A 22,027-nucleotide genomic window follows, 5' to 3' on the forward strand; every position below is an offset into this window, starting at 1 on the left:
TAAGTCACCAGGCACACACCAATATTCATTTAGTAGCAAAGTCTTCAAGTTGCTAAATATGGGGCACCATATCAAGTCCCTTCTGAAAATAATCTAAACACATTGCAAAATAAACAATAACAGAACCTCAACGAACATGATAACATTATGCAAAAATGAGGAACGTGAACGCTTAAGTTATAAGCATACCATTTCAATGTTAGCTGACAGCACCAATTTCTTAGCTTGTGATAAACTTTGTAGAAGCACACAATTTTTCGTGTCATCATCTACGCCGTAACACCATCACATTCCTCAAAATGACAATTCCCAGAGTAACCACCACCTTCGCAATCGCGAGTCATTATTGGACTTGATATCAACAACTGCCTCCACTAAGGAAGGCATTCTCTCAAGAACAGGAGCCCTGCCCGTAATGCATTCCATGTGCAGCGAAATAAGGTTTGGGGAACGAATCTGAGTGTGAAAACTACAGGCCAAAACGGAGAAACCAATGATGCTCAGACTCTTCAGTGACTGGGACGAGATCCTGTTGACACTTTGCAGCCTGCAGTGGTCAATCTCAAGTTGTTCCAACACGGAGCAGCTAGAGAAGTCAAGGAAGTTGCCGTTGAGCTCTAGCATAAAGAGCACTAGCCTGGCCAAGTGCTGGGAGACGAGAGGTAAGCTGACCACCTCAAACCAGTGTAGAGTCCGGCTGAACCCGAGGAAGAGCACCCGGACGTGGCACATCACAGCATGACGGATCCAGCGGTTGATGTCGGGCTCGTCTTCGTCGGTGTTTGGGAGGAGGGGGTTAAATTTTAGTCCCCGTCACATCGAATGTTTGATATTAATTAGGAGTATTAAACCTAGACTAAGTACAAAACTAATTACACAACCCCTAGGCTAAATCGCGAGACGAATCTATTAAGCCTAATTAGTCCATGATTTGACAATGTGGTGCTACAGTAACCATTCACTAATGATGGATTAATTAGGTTTAATAGATTCGTCTCGTGATTTAGCTTAGGGGTTCTGCAATTATTTTTGTAATTAGCTTATGTTTAGTCCTCCTAATTATTATCTGAACATCCGATGTGACAGGATTAAAGTTTAGCCACTCGTCGCAAACAGAGGACAACAGCTCGCACGTCTCGAGTGGCGAGCCTCCTCGGGCTTGCAGCAGACTGCCCACGAACTCCATGAGCTTGTCCCCGCACGCTGCAGGCTCCTCAGCACTGCCGATGCGCAGGCCAGAGGCGGACTTCCAGAGGTGGCGCCAGTGCCGGCCGAGGACGCACGTCCGCACGACGTCCTTCGCCGGCAGGAAGCCAAGGATGCGCCGGAGGGCGTCATCTGGAAGAGCACCGAGGCGGTCGGCGGGAGCGATCGACGGACCCGCAGCCGCCGCAAGAGCTTTCTTGCGCTGTCTCGTCAGAGGTGCCATCGATCCGATCCCTTCGTCAGAGCCCGTCCGTCGCTGCTGAGGCAAGTACCAATCATCGATCGAAACGCCGGATTCTGGCGCTCGGATTCTCATCGTGAACCGCCGCCCCGCCGGGTACTCCGATCTCCTCTGCCGTTGTGGTCCGAAGCCTGCGCGGCTCAGAGCAGAGGAGCGGAGCTCTCGTGGTAGAGCAGGGCCTGAGCCAAGGATGGGGTCTTGCGCTTCCGGCTGGAGCGGAACCTAGGGCGGACGGTGGCGGCGGCAGCCGTCGATGCCGGAGGCGGAGCCGACCTGACCAGGGCGTTTTATGCAAATAAACATTCAGGTATTTACAAAAGGACCCCCAATTTGGATCGCGATTATTAATCGCGATCCAGATCAGGGGTTTTTACGAAAATAAACCAATCCCAAAATTTTCAAAAAGATCCCTAGTTTGGATCGCGATCCATATCAAGGGGTTTTACGAAAAATACTAATCCCAAATTTTACAAAAGGACCCCTGATTTGGATCGCGCTGCAAGTACTTCCGGCGCCGGAGAAGCCGGCGAGTCCGCGCTGCCGGCGGCGACGGATCGCGCAGTAGCCTCCAGACCCCAGTCGCCTATTCTCTGCCTCCGGCTCCCCTCGCGCTCCGCTCCCGGTCCCCGCTCCTCCTCGTGGTTCGGCCGCCGCGGCGGCATCTTGGCGGCTAGGCCAGTAGCAGTAGGCCTTCACCATGATTGCTGTTGCCCTGTCCTGAGACCGTGTGCCGCACGATTTTCCTTTTAGCCGTGCTTCCTTTCCCCTTTCTTTCCACCATCGGCATCTGAGAGTCACGCTCTGCCTGAAAACTGGAGACCAACTAAGCCCTCCATGTTTCTCGACCTCTGCTCATTCCTCGTTGAGAATCATCTTCAATCCATGGTTGATTCAGTAACTTGGCTTCAGTCTTTCAGATGCCAACACTGCAAACGCCTTCACGTTGACGTTCAAAATGGTTTGGTACATGTGTCAGAGAAGGCTTCACCTGTGTATCCAACGCTGCACGACCATTGCTTACGACATGCAAATTTTCAGTTCTTCAAGTCAGAAATTCAGCACCAGCTTCCGATTCTTGCCAAGCAATGGAGCAATGCGCTGGAGCTTGTCAGCAATGGAGGTCCTCAGATCCTCAGCGCCTGCGGCAATGACGCTTCCGATTCTCCTGCTGCCGTCGCTACTAAACACCACCGGCAGGTTTGTTCCTTGCCAATTGCAGGAATTGGAACTTCAAATTAGGTTGTCAAAACTGAGAGATCAGGCACTGTTTTTTTTCTCTTTACGGAGAAAACTGCGCGCAAATTTGGAATTCACAACCTTGCACACAAAAACGATCCAAGTTCTAACTCAAAAAAATTTCTCGCCTCACATCGGGGAAAGCTCTGTTTCGCCTCTCATGGCAGAACTAGCAGCCACCACTGCAGCTTCGGATCGCGCGATTCTAACGAGGAGAGAGCGATGTTCGCGTAGGCTGCCGTTTTGTAGGAGGCGGCGAGGCCGCCATGCCCGGCCGAGTCAGCTGCGGCTTCGATGCCTGCGCGACTCAGAGGAGAGGAGTGGAGCTCTCGTGGCAGTCCAGGGCCTGAACCAAGGATGGGGCCTTGCGGTTCCGGCTGGAATGGGACCTAGGGCGGACAGCAGCGGCGGCGGCCGCCGGTGCCGGAGGCGGAGCCGACCGGACCAGGGCGTTTTATGTGAATGTACGTTCGGCTATGTTTCAAAAGGACCCCTGATTTGTGATTTGGATCGCGACTATTAATTGCGATCCAAACCAGGGGGTGTTCTGCAAATATTCCGGGCCGGCGCTGGGCAAGCCAACGAGCCCGCGCTGCCGCCGGCGACGTCCGCGATGGATCCCGCGCTATCCTCGGGATCCCCCCCGCGCTCCTCCGCGCGGTTCAGCCGCGGCAGCGGCATCTAGATGCCTTCCCCTTCCCCTGCAGTTCACCATGATTGCTGTTGCTACTGACTAATGAGATGCACTATCGCAGATTCGCAGTCCCGCAAGAAACGGCACTCATTTGGAGTGGTGTTCAGCAAGACAGCAAACAGCAATCCATATCTGCAATATAGCAAATGGCTGGATTGCTCCTGCTATCATACAAGGCACAGCAGCCTCCCTGAATTTTAACTTTCAAACAATGGCACATCCAAATTTCTCTGGTGCAATGGTTTGTCATGAAACATCACTCCTTTTGGAAAAAGGCTGGTCGGCCAAAAAACTGGCATACGAAATGGTTTGTCATTCATTCCAATTCAGATATCAAAGTTTCCACTTGTGCAAATACGCGTGTAAAAAAATCTAAAAAAGTTGCTGAAAACAGTGCGAGTTAGTTATCACCAGGGGGCAAATGTTGGAAAAGCTATCGTCTTGAAAATGCAGGGAGGCAATCTATTGTACCTTGCATGATACCAGGGGCAATTTGGTCACCTGCTATATTGAAAAGGTGCTTGAGAAAAACAGGAGAGGGAGAAACAGAGATGGACTGCTATTTTATGAATGCATTTGGTGCTTCAGTGCTGTCCTGTGAATTCATCGATTCGTCGTGCTGTTTTCTGAACACAATTCAAGCGAGTGCTGTTTTCTGAATCCCCCCAGAGCCCGTGTGCCGCACCAGCCGTGCTCTCTCACTTTTCTTTCTACCTGTATACCATCCAACGACTTTTCAATCCAATCTCAGATTTGCATTACATCTCTCAAAAGATTTGCCGACAAAAAGATTCTAAGCCACAAATTGCCGCTTGAATTCATCCCACCCACTCGTACGACAGAAAATTGGCGGAATGGCGGCGTCTCGCACGGCCGAGTAACGCACAACCATCGGACACACGATCATTCTCTCTTGGTGCTGTTTGAATGACCAAATCCATGTGAACTCGAGTAACATTAATTAGTAGCATGCGCAGTGAGGTTTGAATCCACACTTCAATTAAGTTATCGACCGCAAAAGGAATTTTGGCTACAAAATTTTTGTACATCAGTGGCTTCAAGTGAGTTATCTACCACATATAGCCCTCTCAGCTCTCATCCGTGGTTTCACATCTCCATTTCGTCCTGCGCCATATTCTGCAGGTCCTCCTCAGTCAGGAGCGTCTTCTTGCCGCCGCTCCCTGTCTTGTCGTATGGCTGCGCCATCCTCCGGAGGAACTGTCGCAGATCAAGTGTTAGAGCATCACTATTGACTGAAAACGAAAACTAACAAGCAACAGGCAAGGTTTTGTCAACCCTGGGGAAAACGAGATGCCAAGATGCTAACAAAATCCATATGAGAACCACTGAACCAGGGAAGCTGTTTTAGGGGAATTTCATGAGTAGGGTAGAAAGGAACCGAGTCATTTGTGCATGTGCAGCCTAGTTTCTGGAGTGCCATTGGCAACAACATATCTTTACAGGATAATTTGTTCTTTGAAACTTCTAAACCACAATTGCCCGATGATTCAAGCTTCAAACCACAAGTAATGGATACCAGAGATGCAAAACATACCTCTCGAGCTATATGCAGAGCCATATCAGTGCTCAGGTTTAGGTGAGCATCATGCAAGTGTGACAGTATCCACCCAGGCAACTTAGACCGTTTATCATGCCGACTGTACCTGTAAGTAAAAATACCATGGAATTTAGTAAATGTGAAATTCTGCATAAAACATTGTTATACCCATGTGTGATTTTTTTTTGAGGGCATACCCATGTGTGATTAATAACGCAGGGAAATGGGCAGAGCAAGTGTCATTATGTCTCATGGAAGTATAGATGCAATTTTGATGGACCTCAGGCCTAAAATAACTAAAATAAACTTATAAGACACGCACTTCCCGTGGGACACAAGTATTAAATCAACCAATGATTATTAAGTAATCTTTGTTTGCAGAAAAAACAATCAAATGCATACTTTTTAGTTGGAAACTCCAACTTCATGTATCATGTGCTTCCCAAGGATGCTACCTTGTGTTGACATTTTAATAAAGAATTTTGAACTAAAATGGCCTGTTTACACTGGACCACTACATGTCCAAATGCAAGAAAATGGGAACCTGTTTTTAGCAACATGCAGATTAACAATATGGTGAGTATCTGATACAACAAGATTGCAGCCAGTTCATCAACATAAAACAACTACACACTTGGCTTTCTCCATGCTCAGCTAAGCTAAAATTCAATAAGTCAAGGCAGTAATTAAAGTACCTCTTGTCAGCAAATATCATCATTCCATAGTCAGCTTTAGAGCGAATCACGCGGCCAACACATTGGGCTGCTTGCCTCTGACATTCACAAGATTTCAAATTTTCCATAATTTTTGTTAGAAATATTAAAAAGAAAAAGGTGACGATCAAAAGGCACCCTTTGTCTTTACAAAAATAGTGCTATTACCAAAGCATCAAATGTCAGGAAGTCACCCTCCTTTATCTGAAAAGTTTCTCTTAGGTACTCCAACCTAGCAAGCAATATCCTGCAAACCATATACAGCCAGACAAAGGCGATCATTGTTTAATGATAAAAGTACCACAGATTGCAACATAGCGACAATGTTGATTTGCTATAGCTAATAGTTTGAAAGTGTTTACATGCATCTAAACCACTTATAGGGATGAAGTGATGGCAGCTTGGCACAAATATCAAGGGGTACAAAAGATTGAACTTAAAACGTGAACAAAACTCACCTGCTGAGTGTGTACTGGAAAGGAACACCAAACATGATAACAAGTCTGCCATAGTGTCGGTCAAAATCAATACCTTCAGCAACTTTGCCCCTGCATTGGGTCAAGTTAAGCAAGAGTACATCTACAGATTAAAATGGTGATGGTAACATTTTTTTTTATCTATGTTACATCTTATATTGTCATCATACTGATATTGAACATGAACACATAGCAAATTCTGAAGATAACTTTCTGATTGGAAAATAATATAGCGTGAACCGACCTGGCAACAGAGAAGAAAACAGCACCTCTTCCACAGTCGCACGCCTTTCTGTAGTTATCAAGAGCCAAAGTTGTCTCGACGACATCTGGGGTTTCGATGAATACTAATTTATATTGCATGATGTCCTGCGAAATTGTAACAGCAGGTTTGAGCTCTTGGGAGCCAATGCATATAAATCTTATCTGGGATGAAATAGAAAAATGCAAAACCATACTTGAGAAGAAAGGTGGTATGATCTAAGAAAAAATAAAGTAAAAAAAACTGAAGGATTTGGGATGCATTGAGTACGCCATGTGGAAGCTATACAATTTCATGCCATCCTTTATAAATTATAAAACAAATGATTACTGTATCTTTGTGCATAACAAAATTTAACACAAGTGGCTAATATATCTTTTAGATAACAAAGCTGCACATATGTTAAGATATTCTATGTCCAAAGTCTTCACACTTAAGCAACAATATACAGTTCCATATGCACATTGCTGGTGTAGTAAACAATTAGATGGTTACAGATCAATACTTCTAGGTCTTAATATGAACCCAGGTCTACGGATGACTCAACTCTTATATCAATACATAGTAGCATGGAAAATCCAGAACATGGTTTGGAAATATGACATCAGATACTTATAAACCCTTTCATATTTTACTATAATTGATGTTCTAGAGGAGCTGCGAGATAGTCAATTTATAAACTTGCTGAACTGCATATTTTATCTGAATTGCAGCAACTTTATGAAATAACAGTGTCAGGTGAAAAAATAACCTGCAGAATTCCCATTTCGTGCCAGCTGTTGACAATGCCATCCATATAAGAATAACTGACAAAAAAGCAAACTATGCCATCTGGAACAGCAGAAGCCATTTCCAGCAAGAGGCGGCCATAATTCCTCACCACACCAGGATCGCTACGCATATCAAACTTTGTACTCACAGGTAGCTGATCACTGAAAATTATGGAATGATTAAAGTTTACACAAAGTTTTAGTAAAATAAAATTTAGAAACAACTAAAATGGTCCTATAAGCCTAGCATAAGCGTCATAAGATTCTCAGGAATTGAAAGTAGCACTACCAAAATTAAGAATATGTTGAAAATACTAGCATTTAAACAATCAGACATGCTACATAACATTTTGACATATGAACTGCGAAGTTAAAAGTGGGACAAGTTCATACCTTCCTCGAGTCAAGACCATGGGACAAATACAATCCCTTGTCAAAGACATTGTGAAACTTCTGCTTATAACAGGATTAAAATTCAAGAGACGAGGATAAAGATCAATTGGGCTGAGAGTTCCAGAAGTGATCACAACTGTTTCAAAACGATCAAAAACAGGTCTTATTGCGAGTGAAGCATCATGGCAACTCAGCTGCAACACATAAAAGCTCATTAGCACATTAATGAAGCAGTGTGATTACAACGACATAATGATCACGAGGATTAGGAAGGGTACCTGAATCACAGGATCACGAATGTCAGGCATTCTTTCATCATATGGTTCTATTATTATGGAAAAGCCTCGTGTGTAAGTTCCAATCAATGTGGCAAAGTCACAGATGGTCTGAATGTGCATGAACTCATCTGTATCGGTTATCTCTAATGTCATCATTAGTGAGTGTAGCCGGTCATAACAAAACCTCAGCATTTTCTGGTCGATTCCAGCCGAGGAATGGATCGAAGCAACAAAGGCAATGGGCATTTCATTCTCAACATTTTCTGTTTCCAGCCGTCCATCAAGGAATCTCACAAGCCGCCGCAAGACAGCAAGAAAATGCTCAGCTCTCCTTATGTTTCCAGGAACAGCTTCCCTCAGAATGTCATCAGGCAAAGCCGGATTTGCAAGCCAAGCATCCGATACTTCATCACAAGAAGCATATTATTGTGAGCTGTCTGCGGAAGGTCATAACTGACAGTGCGTAATGCAGGAATAGTGAGAAAAAGGGATACTCACTTGGTAGATTTCCCCTCTGTGCTAGCCCATCCACAAGTCTGTTGTACTCAGCACGAAGCCTATTGGCATCGGTGGCCTTGAACCTTCCTACCAGATAGAGCAGTTAGCAAGCAAGCCTCAATTACCTATCACAGAGTTGGATACTTTTAAAGAGATGAAATGTATTGTTCAGTAATTACTACTGTACTAGTGACCGAACTGGAGCTTCTCCAACAATTGAGATAGTACCTGTCAATCTCTTGCGAGATACGCCGTAGATTCCGCTCAGCACCTTCCAGCGTCTGCTTGCGAATGCTGACGCTCAGCGCCTCGATGCAGACATTGTCGATGTTGTGAGCCTCATCGAACACGACCACACACTCCTTCTGCATCTCCCTTGACACAATGCTGGCCACCTTGGGGTCGAGCAGGTACTGGTAGCTGTACACCACAACATTGGCGTACTTGACCATCTGCCTGGCGAGGAAGTAGGGGCAGACCCGCCGCTGCCTCCCGAGCGCGCGGAGGTCAGCGAGGGTGTACACCCCGGGCGGCATGAGGGATGCGAGGTCCCCGGCGGCGGCGGCGCGGTCGAACGTCTCGTAGAACTCGCACAGCGGCGTGGACTCCGGGTCGGAGGCGGCCTTCTCGCGGACCCAGGAGGCCGTGAGGCGGCGGCACGCGGTGTCGACGGAGTCCCGGGCCGCGGCGGCGGACGCCTGCGGGTGGACGCAGAGGTTCTTGCGGGAGGAGAGGCCGAGCGCGAGGAGGGAGCGGGAGGCGGCGGGGGGCAGGTGGGCGAAGAGGAGGCGGAGCTCGGCGAGGGTCTTCTCCATCTCGTGCACGGTGCGCGTGCAGTAGATGAGGCGGAGCGGGCGGGACGGGTTGGCGAGGGAGTAGGAGGTGATGAGGGAGATCAGCGCCGCCGTCTTGCCGGTGCCCGTGGGCATCTCGAGCAGCGCGTGCCCGCGCGCGTCGAGGGCGCGCTTGAGCTCCCCCATGTACGCGTGCTGCTCTGGGTAGATCGCCGCGTACGGGAAGTGAACCGGCATGCCATCCAGGTCGAACCGCATCGTGGCGGCGAGGAGAGGGCCGCGCGCGTGGGCAGCAGGGATTGGGAGGGTCGGTCTCGCCGGAGCGGTTGCCCTCGCCGCCGCCGCCGCGGGGAGGAGAGCACAGGAAGTGGAATGCCCGCGGGCCGGGTGGGAGAAGACGGGGACGAGTCGTTGGGGAAGAGGGAGGAGGTGGGCTTGGGCCGGGCCGGCTACAGCGGAGTCTCCTGCCCCTGGAATTAAAGTTTCGTCACTCTAAAAGGTTTAGATAGATATTTTGGTTTGTTTTATTTTCAAAAAATATTTCCGAAATTTTTTGTAGTTATTAGGCAAGTTAAGGATGGAATTTGTATTTCATAACAAATTATCAGTATCAAACTAATACAACCTACTCCGTATCGACTAAGTACATTCAATAGGGAGAGAGGCCCTTGCTCCTATTTCTCACCTATAAGTGTTTAACCGCTATCTCACCTTCCTGCGCTCCTGCTAACCTCCCCATCACCGCGACTGCGAGGCTAATCTTCCTGCCCAGTAACCTTATCATTAAACCCATCTCTCACGATAACCTCATCGATAAACCCGTGGCCATTGCCAAACGTAACCTAGTACCCACCCATCTCTCGTGGTGCTCACAAGAAAGATAGAAGAGATTAAGGGTAAAAATCAGGTGATAGAAAACACCAAAATGGTATCTCATAATTCAGCTGGTACCATATTTTTAATATGCATATGCATCCAATTACAAAGGATCCAAGCACCATGTAGAACCGTCACGTCAAACTAAAATATCCACCTAACAAGCGTGTCAAGAACGTCACACAACAAAAGGATGAGCATAAAAGATGGCTTAAGTAAACTTGACTCATAAATTGTGCATTGTTGCAATGAGCATTCATAGCCTACAGGTCAATCGACAACTCTTTTTACAAAAACTTGACGGTTCACAAGTGGCTTCATCAGTGTCGACCAAACTAAGCTCACGGTTTGTCTTGCATGCACAATTGGTTAGTTTACACAAAAGATCACTTTGGTTCTAGTGCAACTACGAAATCAAGTGGTCGACTAAACCGTAGTCATCGCCAACTTCATCATCGCAGAGTACCCTGAAAGTAAAATCGTCATTGTTGGGTCAACTATGCACAGAAATAGGAATCTAGCTAGGATAACAGTACTTACATGCTCAGAAAAAATAACTTTCCATGTCACCATCTTCATCATCAGGAGTTTCACGAGATACCCTCTCTCACATTCCAAACTAATGCAGTCCCATCAATTCTCACATCTCAGACTAATGCAATCACATCAATTCTAATATCCAACGTGAACTAATGCAATCACATCAATTCTAATATCCAACGTGCTCAGGTAACATATTATACAGTGAGATGTCAATCAATGCAATCAGATAGGGAAAATACTGGATAATGACAACAATTTAGAACAGCTAAGATTCCTTATAGGAGTTTCTTCACAAAATATATAAAATGACAATTTGATGTTTAGCAACTGAAAGCAAACAAGCACTCACCTTGAATTATACCAGAATCATCGTCATCTCCCGAGGTACAATCCGCAGTAGTGACAGGATAGGTGCCTAAGCAGAAAAACCATCATGGTTAAGGTATCCATTATATATACTTGTTAAATGGTGGAAACAAACTTGCAAGTATCTGCCTGCACATTTCTACATAATATATGAAGCTTCTATAAAAGTCCTTGGAATCCTGATGCATAGAAATATATAATCGTATCAGGAGCAAACCTCAAACATCAAAAATGAGAGATACATACCTTCTGCAATCACTTCAACATCATCTGATACATTTACTGTCATCTTGATAGTGCCATGTTTGCCTTTCCGCGTATGAAAGATACCAATCTGTAAGTTGAAATGTATTTCTCAATGCTATGAAATTGATACCACATACAGATTTCAATCTCAGGGAAAATAGAAGATACGAAAAGAAGCTCCACGAAGCCCATTTCACGGAAATGTTCATCAAGTATATGAGACCCTTGTTATTGCAAGGTAAAATAGCAACATAAACACTCATGCAGAACTAAAACTAGTTTCTATTCTTTTAATTATATCCATATGCATGCTCCTGCCTTTTTATATTGTGAATAAATGTTTCATTATATTTGTATATTTGGGCCTCTCAATGCTTTCCCTACTTATAGCAATATTTCGTAATTAGAGATATAAAGGCGCATAAAGTAGACATTAAACCACGTCTAAGAACAACTACACTTACTGATAAATCCACAGAGGAACCAATGCTGTTTCCTTTGTCCAGATGCTTCTCGCACATATCCAACAAGAAATTCTCTAGCTGACAATAGTAATAAGAATATCGAGGTGATATAATACACATCAAATATAGTTACTATCTTATCCAATCTTTACTACTAGTAATACCCCTTTTTATTTCCATATCCTCTTTACCAGTGACACTTATTGGATCTCATCTCAGCTTTACATAAGCTTACTTGGGACTACAAACTAGCTAATGTAATACATTTGTGGGAATATAATAAACAGCACCACATTTACCTCAATCGTCGTAGATATGTTCTCTCCATTCCAAGATTTAATAATATCACCATGCCTAACACCAAGTTTCTCAGCAATCGATCCTTCAGACACCTACAGTTCAAATTGGCACTTAATTACTCAATAACATGCATAATGAAAAAAAATAGAGAGGCGACCATGAATCCACAAAATAAGCAACAGCATGCAATGTATACCTGTGTAACAATGAGACCATCATCGATATCACACTTGCAGGCGATGACCTCTCTATGAGGAAGGTCGAGGAGGCTAATAGCTGAAAACTTCATCCCAACGTGCAGCCGCAGTATGCAGCTATAGTAGCAAATAATTGTTTATGAGATTGGAAGAGGTATAAACATCAACATACTACCCTTTTAAACAATCTATTTTGACTAAAATGAAATATCATGTCTAAAATGCTCAAAGTTAGAATTAAAAAATCCATAAAAGATATAGCGGCGTAAGCACAAGTGCACAACAAGACCTGCCAATTTCTAAACATTTTCTCATGAACCAACAAGAGTCTTTACTCAAAAGAAAAGGAGCATAAGAAAACGTTAATGAACCAGTTTAATATTAACATATGCGGTCGTCGTAGCAGATGGAACTAACCTATCCATCCGATCTAAAACTGTTTTGAGTGGCTCACAGGGCTGAAAATTATTTCTCAGAGCTCTAAAACTATTCGGATATTCTCATGAGGAAAAGCTGAGGATGGTTAATATGCTGAACTGCAAATTAAGAGAGCTACCCATTAAATATATTAGAATCCCTGTATCTGACTCAACAGGCATCAATTATTTTGGTGGCTTATATGACAAAAGACCCAAGGACAAAGGGAGCCTTGGAAAAAATAATACTATAATAATGAATGAATGCTTACTAGTTAGTGGATTTGGAATATTGTCAGGGTTTCTAATGAAACTTGGCTGATGGGAACTTCTTAATTCCACATGCGAGGGGACATCTCAATTTTGGCAAGGGTTACCTAAAGTTAAGCATCTCTTCAAATGATGAGCGCTATTTACAAAGCTAATGATGGTAGGAGGTTGCTTCTGGGATGATGTCTGGTTAGGAGAGGTTCCTATGAAAATCAAGTTTCATGGATGGCTGGTTCATTAACTTCAGTCAGATCAAGAACAGTGGAATTCTTTAATGGCCAACCTCAGTGAGGCGCAGATTGATCTGTCCAGGGAGGATGAGGTCTTCTGAAACTTAGGCAAAAAGCAAACTTCCCATGAAAATTAAATTCCTTTGGAAAATACCACACATAAGCTACAGGCTGCCTCTTCTTTGAAGAGACGTAGGTGGAAACGTGGCCTCTTCCTTAAAAGCAGACGAAACTCTTTTCAAAAACTAACATATGCATCAAAACGGGAAAAGATAAATATGTTGGGTAACATCATATGACAATACTTACTTGAAACTCTTCCACATTTGCAGGCACCTCAATATAATAGAAGAGGGTGTAAATGCCAGTCCTGGATGACTATACATCCCAGCAACTTGTCCACCGTGGTTGATGACGGGTCCACCAATACCAAGCTAAAATGTTTTAACCACAAACATTAGAATTGTGAGCAGTAGAAGAAAACAAAGACAATATAATAAACATAGAAATCGAGGTAGATGCAATTATACCTTATTTATTCTACGGGTGATAAACATATAATGGTGGCGTTGCAACCTGCTTGGGCCCTCATATGCCACATTTCCATGATCTATTGTCAGATATCGACCCTCATCTCTTCCAAGCACAAAAACCTCTTCAGCAAACTTCAGCTCACTAGTAAATGAGGGTATCTGAGCAGATAAATCCATAGAAACCTTGAACAAAGCAAGATTGTAATGCTTGTCGTAGTGCAGCAAGTTAGCAACTACTGTAGTCGCAGCCTTATCCATGAAATGAACGCGGACCTGAAAAATTGATTGTAGAAGGTAATACATTATATTTTTCAAGAAGATATGACAGTATTTGATCATTTTAGGACAATACATATTATTAGTAAAACTTTGTAGAGAAAGGAATAACAGTTTAAAGAGTGAAGTCCATTATTCCTCTCAACTATTATTGAGTATGAGAAACACGCCGATCTCAAATACAATAAATCAGGCAGCCCACACATTTCTGATAGAAAGTCTAGGCGGCGGCAGGGATGTTAAGAACTTTTGATGGCCCTCAGCTAACGTGGCTCGGGCTGACGTGGACAACAACTTGATCAAAACTAGCTTTACCTGATTTACAAAGGTGAAGGGCCGTTGATTAGTGTTTAAAGACTTTGAGACGACTTGGCTCAAGTTAAACACTACAATTAGAGGAATTCATGTACACAGACCCACGCTAGGTATCATTGTGAATTTGACATTGACTACTAAGACAACTAAATTTGGATGTGAACTCACCTCAGCATGGGTAGCATACTCGTCTGTTGCTGACCACTCATCAAGTGATGGAGACTTTGATTGGATCACGAGAGCAGATGTCAACACAGTTCCAATTCTATTCTCCACATCCCAATCTATGAGAAAACCAGAGGTCCGTCCCAACATTTTATCATCTGCATGTGTGCACCTATTATTGGTGAGACCAAATGACAGAAATTATCGCACAAATCTTAGATAAGTACACATGTATACATACCGATATATGATGACAAACCCACTGTGACTTTAGCAATTTGAAGAATTGAATTTGTAGCCGCCTTACGGACTGAAAGCAATCTTGGATCTACCATGCATGAAGATGGAATACGCTGGTCCAACGAAACTAACTTGAGCTGGCGATCTGTTCGGTAAAATGCACATAAATGAATATATGAAATCAAAAGATCTTTTCTCTCCAACATGCCATGACAGGCGTAACAGCACTTGGGTGGATTTTCATGTAAAGTAAGATAGGATGGGTTCGGGTTTTCATATGAAGTAAGGAAGGCCCAGGCCAAATTCTGAAAACTTCCAGTCCATACACATCAATCCTATAGCTCAACCTGACACGTACAAGTTCCCAACTAACTAGCGGCTCTAGGACAATTTGACATTCAGATACGAAACGAGAGCACATAAATGAAATCAAAATATCTTTTTTCTCTAACATGACATGCCAGGCGAGTAGAAGAGATCAAATAGCTTACCCAGTTTAGCAAAATATTTGGTTTTCAGCTTGCCGTGGGCCCTGACAATGGCCGGGTCGATCTCATGGAAAGGCTCCAAAATCTGCTCTCCGTAGGAATCTTCACCTAAGACGGCGCGAGGGAGTTCAGGCCAACGGAGAGGAGAGCTGGTTCCAGAGGATGCTCCGGAGGAAGCATGCCCGGCGGGTGGTGAAGCTGAGGCCGCCGCAGCCTCGGCATCCTTCTCGTCCTCGCGGCCGGTCGCCCTAGCTCTTTTCCGCCCTCTTGAGGATCCGGGCCTTTCTCTCTTCCCCCGCTGCGACGGCGGTGGCGACGGGGCGGTCCCTGCAGGCGGTGTGGGGGAACCTGCAGGAGTCCGCCGCCGCAGCAGCCTTGACTCCCACGCCTCTCCCCCCTCCTCTTCCTTGGTGGTCGGCGCCATACAGTGCGGAGATCGACTCGGGGGGTGCGACAGGAGAGGAAGCGAAGGTAGGGAACCAGGGAGGGGTGTAGATTTGGGGAATTGGGGAAATTTTGGGCTACCGGTCGTGGGGGAAGAGGGAGGAGGTGGTCTTTGTGATAGTGCAGGCTTGGGCTGGGCCGGCTACAGCGGAGTCTCATCATGATACTTGATCATTTAACTTTTTGCCACTGCATGCGATGTTCACTTCGCCCCTCTCACATTCACTCCTCTCACATAGTGGCAAATCTGTTGCCACTCAGTGGCAAAAAATTAGATATCACTTGATCATGGGACGCTAGAATCTGTCAGTTTGCTTTTGTCTTTTATGGAGGTACGCATATATGAAACAATGAAGCTCCAGCTACTTGTCATTCACTTCTCTCGGCATCTTGTTGATTAAACAATCTGTCTCTTTAAGATTATCAATTTCAAATTATAAATCTTATTAGAGCTCTACGGCTTTGATTTTTCAGCATCACTTTATTCCATTCTATGATATAGGACTATCGTTCTTAAGGCACGTCTGGTGTCAGGCACATAAACAGAGCATAAACAGAGCTGATGTGCGGTGCATGGTGCTATGGCCGCAGCATGCAAGTTCTTTCACTAACTTTTGTTCGTCCCGCTCAATTAGTCCTTTTGCATTAAGTGGCACTACTCTTGAATTAATAGAATGTGTATTTTGTATCACTTTTTAACTCTAAATAGTAGTTTCATGTTAATGTCAAGTAGGTTTCTGCCTGAAGGATGACGAGAAATATTGATGTTTTTACAATTAGGTTTACCTTAATATCTTTTTGTTTTTTCATGCATAATGATTAACACTTGTATAAATAGAGGTACTGCGAGGTCTGTAAGCATATACACATCAATCAAACAAATCTTTACTACTTTGCAATTTACTTTCAAGTCGGCGACTTCGTCAAACTTTTCTTCTTTTTCACGAGTTCTTCCAAGCTAGCAGGACTGCATCAACTTGATCTCCGGCTGGATTGTAAGTTCCGCGTTTATCGAGTAATTTTTAGGCTTTAACTTCCGGCGCATCACTATTATTTCGTCTAGATTTATTCACCAAGTTATCGATATCTACTAAATCTGCAAGTTTATTCGTTTAATCTTGCTCTTTAGTTTTTATCACCACTATCCCAGTTTGGAATAAGTTTCGATCGGCTTTTACCCTGGTTTTCAATTAATCAACTGTTATACAGTCGATTAGATCTATTTCAACTGTTGTTCGCATACATCGGCTGACCTAGCCGATCGTTTTGTTCCCGTATCGGCTGCCCGGCCATTACAATTCTGTAAAGCTAATCAGAATATGAGCCGATTCGCTCTTGAATTTGACACTTGGATTATTGTAACACCCCGTCCTCCAAAGCCGCACCGCCCAGCCCTTTCGAGGGGCAGGCACGCGTACACATAGCACCCTGCTTACACTTTCATTTCTCGCTTCGTGTAAAAGGGTTAACCCGAAGGTGCTATGGCTGGTTAAGAAAGGCTTATAAATTGGTTCCACCCTTGCTGATGTTATATATTGGCCAGTTCAAGGGAAACAAGCATCGACGGGCACATAGTAGCCGATGTAGTTTTTTATTATCGGCCAGTTGAAAGGAAAGCAAGCACCAGCTGGCCCATGGAAAGAGTCGATGGAAAATATTTTTTCCAAAGAAAGCAAGTATCAGCAGCCGATGGAAGATTTTTCATCCGCCGATGGACAAGAAAGAAATATAAAAAAAAAGAGTAGCCGATAGAAAGTCCCTGCCGAAGGACAAGAAAGAAAGAAAGAAAGAGAAAAAGAAAGGAGCAGTCGGCCGATTGGGAAAAGAACACATAAAAAAAGGAGGAGGCAGTCGGCCGATGGGCAAAGGAACGAGTGAAAGCAGTGGGCCGATGGGCAAAAAAAAAGGGGAGACCAGCCGATAGGAGAAGCTCTGGCCGATGGACAGAGAGTATAGATGTACATGCAGCCCGCAGCCCGATAGCCCAGCACGAAGTTCGATTTTTTAGCCCGTCCCAAGCCTAGCCCGGCCCGTACCTCTTCGGGCTCGGGCTGGCCTGGCCCGATGCCTCGTGCCGAGCGTGGGCCGTCGCCTAGGCCCGACGGGCGGCACAGCCCGGCACGAAACTAACGACCGGCCCATTACTGGCCCATGTCTCACCCTTATCCATTCCACACTCGATCTTATCTCACCCACGGTCCACTCCCCTTCCCCGTACGTTCCCCTTTCCCCATCCGTTCTGGCGTTCTCTGCGACTCCGCCTCCCCGGCTCCCCCGCGGCAGCCGCCTCCCCAACTCCCCCCGTTCGTTCCCCTTCCCCCATCCGTTCTCCGTGACTCCGCCTCCCGAGCTCCCCCCTCCCCCCGGCGGCCGCCTCCCTAGCTCCCCCCGTCCGTTCCCCTTCCTCTCCATTCTCCAACCTCCGCCTCCACCCTTCTCCTCCACGACGACGTGGGGCTGGCCGTGAAGAGCAGCCGCAGCGGCGGCGAGGGCCGAGGGGGCTGGCTGCGGGGAGTGGCGGTGTGGGGGGCCAGTGGCGGCGGCGCAGGGGGCCAGTGACGGCGAGAGGCCGGCGGCACAGCGATGGCGGGCTTGGTGGCGCGCAAGAGGAGTCGAGGTCTCGAGGAGACGACGCACAGGCACAGCACAGGGAGCAGCCAAGCAGGCCGTGAGGGCCCTTCATGCTCGCAGTGGCTCGAAGCCGGCCGTGCGTTACGGGCCAGCCCGGCATGAAAAAAATAAAATATGAGAAGCCAGTGCCACATCCTCCATGAAGAGCTACCACATACTCCCTAGATCCATTCAACAGCAGCGTACCAGATGAACCTTTTTCTGATGTGATGTTCACCTCAGCAAGCCTCATACTGTAGCCAAAAGGATTTTCAACAGAACAGAGCTGATCAATCTCCCCGGGTGCGATGCCTCCCCACTTACTGATGTCCGATGCCGATTTGGTGGCCAGGACAGCATAGCAACCCTTTGCAGCGAACCTGAAGGATTTGGGGCAATAGAAAGTATGCGGTGACGTTGGTTGCAGTAGTTTGCAAACTATCCTCTCGGTACAGATAGAAGAAGCAGATCCTTTGCATAATTTATTCAAGCCACACATGCATCACAGTAGATTCTCGCTAAGTCTTCCTTCATCCTAAATCTCCGCTCACGATGGTCCCACAAAATCCTTATTTCAAAGAATTGTTCAACTTCCTTAACTGTGATTAGATGAGTAGTTTTGAAAGGAGGACCCATAAGGTGGGCACATGTTAGTATCCAAATATGCTCGTTGACATCTTTTATAATGAAACCCGTTGAACAGTGACTTTCTTAACTTTCCTTCTCCCTTTCAAGGATTCTCTCTGTATCGTCACATGGAATTGTATCGATTGCATTCCACCGTTCATACACTTTAGCAGGTCCTTAGGCATCAGCTCAACAAAGATTGCAGACCCCTCGAAACTCTCTATAGACCCATTCCATAGTTCATTCAATCGGATAAGCAGATCCCGTCAGCTTCTGTCGCAGTTGGCTATTTCTTGTTCTCGATCACATAGCCTTCAGCGTCGAAGCGATTGAAAAGGCTTGATTTGGTTTGCATTGTTGTTGCCTTGCAGTTTTGTGAGATGGTCAGGCTACTGAATCTCTGTTGGACGCCACCCCCAAAGAGCAATGAACTCGCGTCCAATTCTGCTTTCATGTGGAGATTGGGTGCCAGATCCATTCATCCTTGGCCTTTCTTGCAATGCACATTTGTACTCTCTAATCGTCATGCAATCACCGAATACAATTTAACGGTGACATGTTCTAATGGATTGAACATTGAATACTGTCAGAACTCAGAAATATTTCCCCTTCCACAGGAAGAAGCCACAGAGCTCTTGCTCACATCTACGGCCTGCCCAAGGCGCACTACATACATCCCACACTTTTTACTTTATTTATATATATAGATAGATGGAGACAGCGACTCTTTTGCTATTAGAACCACATGAACTCGACTATTTCTCAAAGGTTTTCTGATGCCAAATAGAACGCTTTTGTCTGAATCTCTGTGTTACCAAGTCTCTGCAAAAAAAGAAAAAGAGAGAGATATTTCTCCACGTCTGAAATTACAGAGTTCTGCAGCACATGGAATCAGATACAGTTCGTCAAGGGAAGCATTTGCTGGTATTTCTTTCTTTTGGAAAAGGAAGAAATCATTTGGTTCTGGGCAGAAGCTGCTTCTCTGAAGCTTCCTTCTGTCATAGCATATCGCTGCTTGAGATCGCAGCGATTACTACAACACTAGAACTCAGCACGAGCGCCGTCAGATGTGACCTGTCTGAATTGACCTTCGAGGTCTCTACGCTTTCGCCTAAAAAAAAAATAGACAGACTCGAATCTTGCAATGATGGGTGGTGGGTCACGGAGCTCGCGAGGTCCATGTCAAGTCAAATGGTACCGTGACACGAGCATGTGCGGTGTGCGGGTTCATGGAAGAGGCATGGAAACTGCGGCGAGACTACCTCGTTGAGGCAATTCGCCACTAAAATAAGATCATAATTCCCTATGTACCACTCAAAAAATTGTAGTGCCTAATGTACCATTACCACTGCTGTCTAATTTGGGGGAAACGGCGGCTGACTGGAGCTCGCAATGACCATTTTGCCCTCGCCTTCCACCTTCCTCCTCATCTTCTCCCGTTCCGTTCTTCCCGGGCTCTCCTTGGAGCCACGGTGGAGGCCTGAGCTGGATCGTCCGAGGGCCCAGCTTATGCAACGTGGTGTGCTAGGAGCCTAGGAGGTTTCACCCAGCCCGTGCGGAGGCTAGCACGAGGAGACGGCGCGCCGGATGGGCCAGGTGGGGAGCGTGAGGAGGCTGGCGAGGGAGTAGAAGTGGAAGAAATCGAGAAGACGGCGCCCGCAGACCTTGCAAGTATTGGTGACGCCCAGGAACACCACGTGTGCTGTTGACGATGTATGTCTGCACGCCGGTGATGGCATCCGCGGCCAAGTGCATACGCATGAGTCACGAAGAACAGATAGGATGATGGAACAGGATAACTGGATAAAGGAAATATGCAGGATGCATAGGGGGATTGCAGAATGCAGGCGGTTGAGTTGCATGGGTGCTCGCTCTAATAACCTGGATTCCCTGTTAGCTGTCCTGCGGTCACGCACCATAAGCCAACATTCAATCGAACATCGCTACTGAAATCAATCGACAGACAAGAAACAGAGTAGAAGAATAATAATCAATGGCGCCTCTGCTCTTCAGTCTGAGAAGGAGCGAGCCCCATGCGGCGACGCTCGGGCCTCGGGCCTGAGGTGCTCAGGGACGAGCCGCGCGAAGCCGCTGCGGCCTGCTTTGCTTCCTCACGCACGATGCTATTGTCGAAGATGCTAAGCGCTGGCTGTCCGACGACTGGTCCACTGCGCCTCGGCTGCCACGCGGTGACTTGCCGCCGTCGGTGCGCCAGCAGGGAAAGAAGGGAAGGGGGAGGCAGGGGATTGGATTGGGTGGGCAAGCCAAGCTAGGGAGGCGAGGGGAGGAGACGCAACTCATGGAGAAGACGAGAGAGAAGAGGAAGGTGGAAGACAAGGGTAAAATAGTCATTGTGAGCTCCAGTTAGCTGCCGTTTTCCCCAAATTAGACGGCAGTGGTACGGAGGGAACAAAACATTGAACTAATGGTACATTAGGCACTACAATTTTTTCAGTGGTACAAAGGGAATTATGATCTTTTTTTAATGGCTCACAGGGAACCAAAAAATTGTAGTAATGTGCAGATTTCACTTTTTGGTTGCATCTTTGCATCTCAAATTTTGCATAATGGTAGAAGATGACATGAGCTGTCCATTCATATTTTTGTTTGAATTTTTTTGATCACTGTAGACTTGCATTTTGAATTTGGTAACACGTAACACCCTAATGGGTGGTAACGTAGGAGATGTTCTCGGTTTACACGTGGATCGCTAGCTCTTCACACCTTGGTTCTTAATTTCTTACGAGGCATGGCACACCCTATTGACTCCAACACGTCGTCAATGAGATTAGGAAAATTTTATATTAGCTTCGGTCAGCAAAAGCTGGCATTTCTTCACCTTTGAGGTTGAAACCGTCCATTGGTTACTCTTGAGAGAAAGAATATTATTGTAAAAAATATTAGAGAAACATATATATGTTGCAAAAGAATTATTTTTCATCACATTCAATAAATATTTTCATTGAACAAATACTAGACGATTATAATTTTAAATAAAATTTAGTGGACTAAGATGCCTTTAAATAAAATACTACTTAGGCACAGCTGAAAACGTGGAGCAGATTCATGTGGCATTCTAGAGAGGATAAAAAAAAACTTGCCTCGGTAATCGTGAACTATAAGGAAACCGAACGATTTCCAGCCAAGTTGTCCTTTACCCAGCAGCCAGCATATAACAACATGGGAAATCAGAATCTAATCTAGTAAAGTTTACTCTAATTATCCACTAGGGAGTGTAATTTGGGTTTTCTTTTGTTTGATATGATAACGGAAAGCGCGCAGCAGCAGCTGCATTTGTTCTC

The 22,027-nt window shown here is 45.6% G+C and overlaps 2 protein-coding genes across 11 annotated transcripts; both read right to left on the reverse strand.

Moving 5' to 3' along the window:
• Positions 1 to 4,305: 4,305 nt before the first annotated feature.
• On the reverse strand, positions 4,306 to 9,566 carry LOC101753075 (DNA repair helicase XPD). The gene is made up of 11 exons (XM_004960414.4): positions 8,554 to 9,566; positions 8,326 to 8,408; positions 7,828 to 8,231; positions 7,550 to 7,743; positions 7,138 to 7,318; positions 6,369 to 6,493; positions 6,107 to 6,196; positions 5,817 to 5,895; positions 5,631 to 5,707; positions 4,933 to 5,041; positions 4,306 to 4,595 (listed from the first exon to the last, which is right to left on the reverse strand). Exons 1-11 carry the CDS (start codon positions 9,375 to 9,377, stop codon positions 4,485 to 4,487), a joined length of 2,277 nt encoding a protein of 758 aa, XP_004960471.1. The 5' UTR covers positions 9,378 to 9,566; the 3' UTR covers positions 4,306 to 4,484.
• Positions 9,567 to 10,050: 484 nt separating this feature from the next.
• LOC101753476 (probable periplasmic serine endoprotease DegP-like) lies at positions 10,051 to 15,592 on the reverse strand. 10 transcript variants are annotated; one of them, XR_002676797.1, is made up of 12 exons: positions 15,048 to 15,591; positions 14,558 to 14,701; positions 14,320 to 14,474; positions 13,558 to 13,833; positions 13,337 to 13,461; positions 12,111 to 12,228; positions 11,914 to 12,006; positions 11,615 to 11,692; positions 11,151 to 11,238; positions 10,888 to 10,953; positions 10,536 to 10,614; positions 10,051 to 10,442 (listed from the first exon to the last, which is right to left on the reverse strand). XR_002676797.1 is itself a non-coding variant. In XM_022824949.1 (12 exons), the coding sequence occupies exons 1-11, from the start codon at positions 15,466 to 15,468 to the stop codon at positions 10,540 to 10,542; spliced, it is 1,629 nt and encodes a 542-aa protein (XP_022680684.1). In that variant the 5' UTR covers positions 15,469 to 15,592; the 3' UTR covers positions 10,051 to 10,442; positions 10,536 to 10,539. The 10 variants fall into 10 exon arrangements, 5 of the variants coding, with proteins under 5 accessions (XP_022680684.1, XP_022680683.1, XP_004960472.1 ...); XR_001163709.2 differs by having other exon boundaries at positions 10,051 to 10,462; XR_002676799.1 differs by having other exon boundaries at positions 10,536 to 10,647.
• Positions 15,593 to 22,027: the final 6,435 nt, after the last annotated feature.

The sequence above is a fragment of the Setaria italica genome, chromosome III (assembly GCF_000263155.2).
Source record: "Setaria italica strain Yugu1 chromosome III, Setaria_italica_v2.0, whole genome shotgun sequence".
Taxonomy (NCBI): Eukaryota; Viridiplantae; Streptophyta; class Magnoliopsida; order Poales; family Poaceae; genus Setaria; species Setaria italica.